General features: G+C 40.9%; 1 protein-coding gene across 1 annotated transcript in view; it reads right to left on the bottom strand.

Moving 5' to 3' along the window:
* Positions 1 to 1,869: 1,869 nt before the first annotated feature.
* Positions 1,870 to 11,281, bottom strand: part of CDKN2AIP (CDKN2A interacting protein) — a 66,684-nt gene continuing 57,272 nt past the window's right edge. The window contains exon 3 of the mRNA XM_029581924.1: positions 1,870 to 5,015. Within this exon, the coding sequence (XP_029437784.1) occupies positions 3,058 to 5,015 (1,958 nt within the window). The 3' untranslated portion in view covers positions 1,870 to 3,057. The remainder of the gene's footprint in view (positions 5,016 to 11,281) is intronic.

The raw sequence follows: 11,281 nt of genomic DNA, 5'->3' as shown, positions 1-11,281 counted from the left end.
TAGGCGCTAATTTCTGAAAGCAAAATGTGCGGCTTGGCTGCACATTTTGTTTTCTGAATCGCGCGGGAATACCTTTGCATGTTGTGGGTGAAATTAGGTTCGGGGGGTTGGACAAGCGTTTTCGACCCCTTACTGAATAAGGGGTAACACTAGCTCATCGAAAACGCGCGTCCAATAGAGGGTTAACAGTGCGCTCCGGAGCGATGAAGGTGAAGGACCAGGCATGCCATGAGCGGAGGCTGTCCTGGGGGCCTGCTTCATCTTCGCTGAGAGTGAGATGGCCTCCGCTCGCAGCACACCGAGGTGTGCCAAATTCTGCGCAGCTGCAGAGGGGAATTCTGCGCTCCGAAGTAGCGCAAAATTCCCTCAGGACTAACAAACATCAAACCTTTACTGCTGGAAAGAAAACTGCAGAACTTTGGGTTCATGATATAAAATTCCAGAAGGGGACAACTCAGAATTATCATCAGGAAATATTTCTTCACAGAAAGGGTGGTGGATGCATGGAATGCCCTCCTAGAAGATGTGGTGATGGCTAAGAGGATGGGATAACCTATGTTAACTTTAGGGGTAACACTTCTGCATGGGGGTAACCTGCACAGAGTGACAGTTACTACCCTTACAAAAGGCATAGAGGTAACCTCCACGGAACTGCAATTACTATCAAAAGCAACTTGCTGTGTAGACTGAATGGATCATTTGGTCTTTATCTGCTGACATTTATTATGTTACTATGTATGCACAGATTTGTTCTTTCTGGAACTTATTATACAATATGCATCTTCTCCCTTAGCTGTAAAAAAAATAGTTTGTATCAACTATAATCACAGAAATAGTAGCAAATTAAAGATTTATTAATTTGGAAAAAATATGTACCTGACTGCCCCCTTTGTGGTGTGTATTTCTGTCGATAGCTTGTGTTTCCACAGATTATTCAGCAGGGGCTTCTGTTAGATACATATAATATGTCTGATCTACACTGTGCTACTCCATTCAAACCAGGATACCTTGTAGGTAGCCATAGCACAACTCGGACTGACTTTGCTACAACAGAGCATGTTGTGACTGTTGTGGATGGTAACTCTTCTCTTCCCTTTCAAACAAATAAAAAAATAAAATAAATAAATGTAATGTAACAGGTTTAAAAGATCCAGTTTGATATCCTCAGTAGGGTCAGGTGGCAGGGCATTTTTCTTCCCATATTCTATAAGTTTTCAATCTCAAAAGGCCATGGAGGAACTGTCCTCAGCTCACTATTCAGACCTTAACAGCTGATCTTAGCAAAAAAGCAATCACCATTTCCCTTCTACAATGAAGAGTGGGAATACATTCCAAAAGTAAGAATAACAAGAATCTTAACTAGCTACAAGAAACATTTGGAAGTTGCTATTTCTACCAATGGAGGTATTGTAAAGTACTGACTGAAAGGGTATCCAAACTTTTGCACATGCTATATTCAATTTTTATTTTCAGTATGCTATCTGCAAACAGCAATTTTGCACTAAAATGACAGAAAGATACCAAGTTTAACTGTACTATCTCCGCAAACCATATTTTGTCCTTGTAGAGGTTGTGTAAGCTTCTGTTCTCTTAGATATTCACTGAAACATATAGTTTGGCCAGAGGAGATCACATTTTTGCACACAACTGTATGGTAACCTTACAAACCATGCTATCAGGATCAGGAGCAGGAATTCATTTCTTGTGGAGATGACTGGTCTGTTTTTGGAGAGGGAGGAGATACACCTTTCTGCTAAAATGCTCATTTGAGAGACCTATAAAATACAGAGCCCTTTCAATTGATCATCCACATATGCTCCACAAAGAATGAAAAGCTTCAAATATTCATATAGGCCAAAGGAAAAATAGTTTCCAATATCAAAATGCATTTATTGGTTTCTTTGAAAAACAAGGTGTAAATGGTTTTATTTCTTATATTTTATACAAAATACAGTTCGTTTTTGAAGAAAAGAAAATCAGCAGAAAGAACTCACCACTGTGAATTTTTTAATAGGAACCACCCTCCCTTTTAATTTTTTGTAAAATATCATGAAATCTGACAACCTGCTCTCTTCATATTCTTCTAAAACACCTTATACATTGAAGATATCCGGACTGGAAGCAGCCATCATATTCTTACTGATCCAAAAGGTGAGAACAAATTGTTTCCCAAATTACTTTTTTATATATTTTCAATTTGAAGCATTTTGGTCCTTCATTTATTTTATAATGTATATATTTAAAGAAGCAGTACCAGCTATCTTAAAAAAAATATATTTGTCTACCTATTGTTTCCTCTATTGTTAAGTTTCTTTTTCTTTGTCCCAAAGTTACTATATCTTTTTTTATATTTGTACATGTTCTAAATAAAAGATATGTACCTTTTATTGTGGCCTTGTCTCCTGTTTTTAAAAATCACTTTCTCTTCATTTATTCTAAAGCAGTTAGGGTTACAGTGCTATTTTAGTTGAGTTAGTGTGGGGCTTACATAGGCCTCCTGATGTCTAAACACAGCAGTGCCCCCCCCCCCCCAATTTCCTTGGATTCGTAAGGGTGGAAGCTGCTAAGTAGAAAGTTTTAAAACTAGCTCCTCAGAACTGAAATAAGCACTGGAACAGAAAAGGGAAACCTCAATGAACTGATTATTATTAAATAATTCCATCGTTAAATTAAAACAAACTAGCTAGTACTGCTACTTTAAGCTCACTTAAAACATGGTAAACCAAGACCATTTCTATCAAACCCATTGACAGTAGTTATTTGCACCAGTCTGTTGCACTTCCTCATGTTAAAAACAGAACTACCACAGATAAGTGGACTATTTAACAAATAAAAAATACACACTATTGTGCAGGGTTAAAGCACAGATCTTATGTCAGCAAGTTATTTTCAACTGCTAGCAAGTAAAAAGAACAATGTATTTCCATAAAACAGCAAACAAAGGAATACAAAGTACTAGGAAAATTAGCCTTTATGTACAAGATAAAGCCACAAAATTAAAGTTCATTTCGATACTACTTTCAAGCCACACATGGTACCCAAAATCTTCTGAGTACTCTACAGAATATCTTGAGGATTTCTTAAAGCAGGAGGTAAATTTGAGGGTCGTGAATCTTCATCAAGAAGTACCAAATCTTCAATTTCTTTTCCATTGTACTTTCTTTTGCATATCTTTACCACTACCTTCTTCTTCAGAAACAACTTGAGGGCTTCTCTTGAAGCAACTGCCTTGGCATTTTCTTGACTTTTCCCACAGCCTGTACCCAAATATACGGACTTGCATCTCAGTTCACAAACAACGTTTTCAGGAGAGCTTTTATTCTGTGGTAAATCTGCCAGTTCCTTTAGAGGGACAAACACAACATCTAGAGCTGCCTTGAGAGAGACTATAGCTGCTTTTAAAATTTCTGCATGATTGACTGTGGGACTAAAGCCTCCAACTGAAACCAGCCTCCAAGCCACAGTTTTGTAGAGTCTGTTGAAAAAAGTCTGCCTTTCTTTAGCATCATCGGCAGTTAGTTTGCGGTGCACTCGAACAGAGGTTTCTGCTGCCTGAGAAATGCCTCTGGAAGGCAACTGCACATGACTGTCTGATATGCTTTTTCTTTCACCACTTCTGGATTCTACAGGTTGACTGGACCGGTAATTTACCTTTCCCTCTGTAACAGCTGAACAATATGCTGGAGTCTGTCTAGTGATGGTTTCAGAATTGCCTACCTTTGGCTCTGTTACCTGTGCTGTTCCCAAACGTGTACTTCGCTGATTAGCACCCAAAGGCTGTGCTGTCCCCAAATGAGCATCTCGCTGATTGGTGCCAGAAGGCAGCGCTGCACCCAAATAAGCATCTCGCTGGTTGGCGCCTGAAGACAGTGTCGTCCTCACATGAACATCTCGCTGATTGGTACCCGAAGACGGTGCTGACCCTAAATGTGCATCTCGCTGCTTGACACCCGAAGATGGTGCTGCACCCAAATGTGCATCTCGATGGCTGGCACCCAAAGATGGTGCTTTCACCAAATGTGCATCTCGCTGGCTGGCACCCAAAGATGGTGCTTTCACCAAATGTGCATCTCGCTGGCTGGTACCCAAAGATGGTGCTGCCACCAAATGTGCATCTCGCTGGTTAGAGCCAGAGGACAGTGAAGCTCCTAAATGTGCATCTCGCTGGTTGGTGCCAGAGGATGCTGCTGCTCCTAAATGTGCATCTCGCTGGTTGGTGCCAGAGGATGCTGCTGCTCCTAAATGTGCATCTCGCTGGTTGGTGCCAGAGGATGCTGCTGCTCCTAAATGTGCATCTCGCTGGTTGGTGCCAGAGGATGCTGCTGCTCCTAAATGTGCATCTCGCTGGTTGGTGCCAGAGGATGCTGCTGCTCCTAAATGTGCATCTCGCTGGTTGGTGCCAGAGGATGCTGCTGCTCCTAAATGTGCATCTCGCTGGTTGGTGCCAGAGGAAGGTGCTGACCCTAATTGTGTATCTCGCTGGTTGGCACCCAAGGACGGTGCTGCCTCCAAATGTGCATCTCGCTGATTGGCACCTGAGGATGGTATTGCCTCCAAATATGCATCTCGCTGGTTGGCCCCCAAGAAAGAGGCTGCCTCCAAATCAGCTTCTTGCTGGTTGGTGCCAGAAGATGGAACTGCTTCCAAATGTGCATCTTGCTGGTTGGTGCCAGAAGACGGTGCTACTCCCAAATGTGCATCTTGCTGGTTGGTGCCAGAGGACGGTTCTGTCTCCAAATGTGCATCTTGCTGGTTGGTGCCAGAGGACGGTGCTGTCCCCAAATGTGCATCTCGCTGATTGGCATTCGAAGATGGTGCTGCCCCCAAATCTGTATCTTTCTTCTTAGCACTAGAGGATGCTTTTGGAGAGTTTTCCCCTTTCTCTTGCTTCCTCTGCATCAAGTTTTCAGGCAGGCTGGGGATCTCTGCCTTTTTGTCATCAACATTATTAGTGATGCTTACAGAAGCCCTGTTGTCTTCAGGTACTTTTTTCTTGCAAGGTTGCTCTACCCCTTCTAGACAAAAGAAAATTAAAATGACTTAGTAAAGCATGATTTTCTTATCCAACTAATTACTTAGTCCCATCCAGTGAATCTGAGAACTTGTTCATGCAATGCAATGATCACCTGGAACTGCAAGCTCAGTGAAAGTAATGGGCATAAATCATCTATAAGAACACAGTGAATGCAAGCATCTACTGTTCAGGCCAACTGGGAGAAGACCTGGGAGATAAGAATAATATATTACAGCAAAGGACTGCTCTTATGGAAGTACTATACGGCAAATAGAGCAGAATTAGAAGTATCTCCAGACACAACACCAGTGTAGAGTTTCTGCTATACCTGGCCTGTTGGAGACATGAATATTTTACAGTAAAGTCTGTGAGCAGGGCATTTCTAAAGACTTCACATCCCAACCAAATTTAACTTATTACTCTACATTTTGCATTAATTTCCCTGAGATATGCAGATCCTTGTATATGATTTCTAGGGTAAATCACAAGCAATACAATAAGGCATTTACTACAGGATTCTGGTGAACTGCCTTAATCTCAACTAAAATGTGTAGTGATGCTCATCAATGCCTGGCACGAGCTACTATGAAATGACCTTCAGAAAATAAACCTTAAAATTTGACTATTTACTACTGTGGTCAGACTAAATTAATCATTAGCGACCTTGTTGAAAGAGCCCTAAAACCATTATGTGACAATTTATTAAAAACAAAAAATAATACAGTGCAACTGTCTTATTAGGAACTCCTATTTGCCAGAAGTGTTCACGATGGCAAGGGATTCATTGCATCAAGGAGAGTATAGCAGTCTCCCCAGTATGTGTCTGAAACAAAATACATGACAAAGGCATTCTGGAATATGTTAAGTACATATGCATGCTAAAATAATGTCTTTTTAGGAAGCACTGCTAAACAACTTTATATATACATATATAATGCAAGTTTGCTTACCATAAACAATGTTTTCCATAAACAGAGGATGAATTAGCCATGACATGTGGGTGACATCATCTGGGGGCACCAAATGGACTTCTCTTTTAGCTAGTAGAGCTCTGAGCTGTACTGAGCATGTGCAGGAGTTTCTACATAGGCATTGCTTTGTGAGCCTCCTTGTGTAATATTAGAGCTCATTCTAGCTAGGTAATCAACTCTCCAGATGGGTATTTAAAATGGCTAATTCATCCTGCTATCTACAGAAAACACCAGTAAGCAATCTTGCTTTTTCTGTCAATAAGCAGGCTGAACTAGCCATTACATATGGGGAGTCCTAAGCTGAGGGCTGCAGCGGAGCATTTACTGAGTAAGCAACCTGGATTCCATCATGGAAAGTAGACTGCTGCAAGAACAAGTTACACAAAACTGACTGTCCAAATTTACAGTTAGTCCTTGAGAGGTTATCTAGACAGTAAAGAGTCATAAAAGTGGGAAGTGATGGCCAAGCTGTAGCTTTACAGCTATCTTCACGAGGTATTTCTTGTAGATGAGCAAAAGAAGAGGCCATAGCTCTAACTTTGACAGAGTCTATGGTCTGTAAGCCTGCTAATGTGTAGCAGTGCTGAATGCATTCCTCTATCCAGCTGGACAATGTACACTTGGCAAATGCAACTCCAAGTCTGTTAGGGCCATACAACATGAAGAATTGTGAAGCATGGCTATGTGGCTGAGCTCTTTACTTATAAGTTAAGGCTCTTCTGCAATCTAAAATATGAAGCATCTTCTTTCCTTCATGCGCATGTGGTCTTGGAAAAACGTTTGGTAACACCATGGATTGATTAATATGGAAAGCCAAGACAACCTTTGGAAGAAACTTCAGGAGAGTGTAGAACACGTTCCTATTAAGGAAGAACTGCATGTATGGATGATAGTTAAACAAAGCTTGGAGTTTGCTTACTCTTCTGGCCGATGTTACTACCACGAGAAACACCTCTTTCCATGGCAAGAATCTGAGAGAAGCAGTTTCCAATGGTTAAAAAGCCAGCTTCATTAATTGAGAAAGAACAACATTTAGGTCCCATAGTACCAGAGGTTTTTGTTTCGGTAGTCAAACATGCCACAAACCTTTCATAAATCTGGATACCAATGGGCGAGTGGAGATAGTATATCATTTACTTGTTGAAAAAGACCTGCAATGGCACAGAGATATGCCAAGGCCTGAGTCAAAAAGGCTGAGGATATACTTTAGCAAATATTTGGGCTCGCAAGAAAATGGGTCCAAGGCATGTTGACACCATGTGGAATATAAGAACATGCCACACTGGGTCAGACCAAGGGTCCATCAAGCCCAGCATCCCGTTTCCAACAGTGGCCAATCCAGGCCATAAGAACCTGGCAAGTACCCAAAAATTAAGTCTATTCCATGTTACTCTTGCTAATAATAGTAGTGGCTATTTTCTAAGTCAACTTAATTAATAGCAGGTAATGAACTTCTCCTCCAAGAACTTATCCAATCCTTTTTTAAACACAGCTATACTAACTGCACTAACCACATCCTCTGGCAACAAATTCCAGAGTTTAATTGTGCGTTGAGTGAAAAAGAACTTTCTCCGATTAGTTTTAAATGTGCCACATGCTAACTTCATGGCGTGCCCCCTAGTCTTTCTATTATCTGAAAGAGTAAATAACTGATTCACATCTACCCGTTCTAGACCTCTCATGATTTTAAACACCTCTATCATATCCCTCCTCAGCTGTCTCTTCTCCAAGCTGAGAAATCCTAACCTCTTTAGTCTTTCCTCATAGGGGAGCTGTTCCATTCCCCTTATCATTTTGGTCACCCTTCTCTGTACCTTCTCCATCTTTTCCATTTAAAGCCATATGCTTTCCTAGTTGAAGACTTCCTCACGCAAACTAATATGTTGTCTATGTCTCTTGGTAGAGATAAATTTACGATCACTGAGCATTCAACATCCAAGCTGTCAAGATTGAGAGCTAGAAGGTTTGGGTACAAAAGAGTGCCTTCCTCCTGAGTTAGCAAGGTACAATATTTACATATCAGATCTGTCTGGGCCACGCTGACATTATGAGGATTTGCCTAGCTTGATTCTGTAGGATTTTTTGCACTGTTCCGGATATCAAGAGTAACAGTGGAAAAGCATACATAAGACAAGTAATCCAGTTGACCAGGAAAGCATCCTGGGCTAGCTTAAAGGAGCTGAATAAAATCGAGCAAAAGTTGTCCAGCTTTTTGTTTTGCTTGGACGCGAATAAGTCAATGGTTAGGAGACCCCATAAATCAAACATACATCAGCTGTTGATTGCTGCAGAGACCACTAGTACAACTGGAAAATTCTGTTGAGATGGTCCGCTACTATGTTGGAGATTCCTGGAAGATAAGTGGCTTGTAAGACAGCTTGATTCCTTGTAGGTTTATTGCCAAATGCTCAGTGTCTCCTGGGAGAGGTGCCATGACCCGATGCAGCCTTGTTTGTTGATACAGAAACATAACAGCAGAAAAAAAGACTGTATGACCCCATTCAGTCTGACCATCTGTCCAATTAATTTATTACAATTCTCATCACTTCCTTAGAAATCCCTTGTAATTATCCCATGGTGACTTGATTGTTGATCTGGATAAGAATAATTTATCCTCAGAGAAGATGCGCAAAAGTTACCAGTGTGTATCTGATTGTTCTCAAATATCCAGAAGATTGATTTGGAAGTAGCTTTCAGTGAGAGAACAAGTGCCTTCGGTTCAAAAAGATCCTGTGTGCACACTCCATCCCTTTGATGGAGAAGTGTGTGGAGCAGAGTTCTCTACTGAAGTGTGCAGGATGTCAGCCAACAGTGTAATTCCTGTTTCATTTCTTCAGACAACTGTGCTGTCTTTTACAAGGGCCGAGTCAGTTGGTCCCACTGAGAGCATAGATCTCTTTGTAGGTGGCAGATGTGGAGGCAGGTTAGTGAAACTACATGAATGGCCGCTGCCATATGACCTAAAACAATCAGAAGCGCTCTGTCCATTAAGCGTCATGAGGACAGTAATTTGTGAATGAGCTATCTCAAAAGTGCTCACTCACTCTACAGGTAGAAAAAAGCTCTCTTTTGTAGCGAATCTATCCATGCTCTGATAAACTTTAGTTAGTGGGTTGGTACTAGGTTCAATTTCTCAAAATTCACCAGGAACTCTAAATTTTGAAGGAACTGAACTGCCTTTTATAGTGAGATTAACACCACTTCCCAGGATCAGGCTGTGAATAATCAATCGTCCAGATAAAAGAACACTTGGACTTCCTGATGTTCACAACACATTTGGTGAAGACTATCTGAGCAGCTCAGAGGCCAAATGTAAGTACCCCGTATTGGTAATGGGAGGAATCCACCTGGAAGTGAAGGTAATGCCAGTGGGAGGGATATACGGGAATGAGAGCACATGCATCCTTCAAGTCAGAAGTGCACATCCATTCTTCCTTGAATCTTTATGGGTAGAAATCCCTTGTGTGTCGGGGAAGACTATAGTGATAGGGGTATACTACCGTCTACCTGGTCAAGATGGTGAGATAGACAGTGAAATGCTAAGAGAAATTAGGGAAGCTAACCAAATTGGTAGTGCAGTAATAATGGGAGACTTCAATTACCCCAATATAGACTGGGTAAATGTATCATCGGGTCACGCTAGAGAGATAACGTTCCTGGATGGAATAAATGATAGCTTTATGGAGCAATTGGTTCAGGAACCGACAAGAGAGGGAGCAATTTTAGATCTAATTCTCAGTGGAGCACAGGACTTGGTGAGAGAGGTAACGGTGGTGGGGCCGCTTGGCAATAGTGATCATAATATGATCAAATTTGATTTAATGACTGGAAAAGGAACAGTGTGCAAATCCAAGGCTCTTGTGCTAAACTTTCAAAAGGGAAACTTTGATAAAATGAGAAAAATTGTTAGAAAAAAACTGAAAGGAGCAGCTACAAAAGTAAAAAATGTCCAAGAGGCGTGGTCATTGTTAAAAAATACCATTCTAGAAGCACAGTCCATATATATTCCACACATTAAGAAAGGTGGAAAGAAGGCAAAACAATTACCAGCATGGTTAAAAGGGGAGGCGAAAGAAGCTATTTTAGCCAAAAGATCTTCATTCAAAAATTGGAAGAAGGATCCAACAGAAGAAAATAGGATAAAGCATAAACGTTGGCAAGTTAAATGTAAGACATTGATAAGACAGGCTAAGAGAGAATTTGAAAAGAAGTTGGCTATAGAGGCAAAAACTCACAGTAAAAACTTTTTAAAATATATCCGAAGCAGAAAGCCTGTGAGGGAGTCGGTTGGACCGTTAGATGATCGAGGGGTTAAAGGGGCACTTAGAGAAGATAAGGCCAATGCGGAAAGATTAAATGATTTCTTTGCTTCGGTGTTTACTGAAGAGTATGTTGGGGAGGTAACCGTAATGGAGAAGGTTTTCATGGGTAATGATTCAGATGGACTGAATCAAATCACAGTGAACCTAGAAGATGTGGTAGGCCTGACTGACAAACTGAATAGTAAATCACCTGGACCGGATGGCATACACCCCAGAGTTCTGAAGGAACTAAAAAATGAAATTTCAGACCTATTAGTAAAAATTTGTAACTTATCATTAAAATCATCCATTGTACCTGAAGACTGGAGGATAGCATATGTAAGCCCAATATTTAAAAAGGGCTCCAGGGGCGATCTGGGAAACTACAGACTGGTTATAGCCTGACTTCAGTGCCAGGAAAAATAGTGGAAGGTGTTCTAAACATCAAAATCACAGAACATATAGAAAGACATGGTTTAATGGAACAAAGTCAGCATGGCTTTACCCAGGGAAAGTCTTGCCTCACAAATCTGCTTCACTTTTTTGAAGGAGTTAATAAACATGTGGATAAAGGTGAACCGGTAGATATAGTATACTTGGATTTTCAGAAGGCGTTTGACAAAGTTCCTCATGAGAGGCTTCTAGGAAAAGTAAAAAGTCATGGGATAGGTGGCGATGTCCTTTCGTGGATTGCAAACTGGCTAAAAGACAGGAAACAGAGAGTAGGATTAAATGGGCAATTTTCTCAGTGGAAGGGAGTGGACAGTGGAGTGCCTCAGGGATCTGTATTGGGACCCTTAATTTTCAATATATTTATAAATGATCTGGAAAGAAATACGACGAGTGAGATAATCAAATTTGCAGATGACACAAAATTGTTCAGAGTAGTTAAATCACAAGCAGACTGTGATAAATTGCAGGAAGACCTTTTGAGACTGGAAAATTGGGCATCCAAATGGCAGATGAAATTTAATGTGGATAAGTGCAAGGTGATG

This window comes from Rhinatrema bivittatum, chromosome 1 (genome assembly GCF_901001135.1).
Source record: "Rhinatrema bivittatum chromosome 1, aRhiBiv1.1, whole genome shotgun sequence".
Lineage (NCBI taxonomy): Eukaryota > Metazoa > Chordata > Amphibia > Gymnophiona > Rhinatrematidae > Rhinatrema > Rhinatrema bivittatum.
This window is presented reverse-complemented; position numbering and strand designations above follow the sequence as displayed.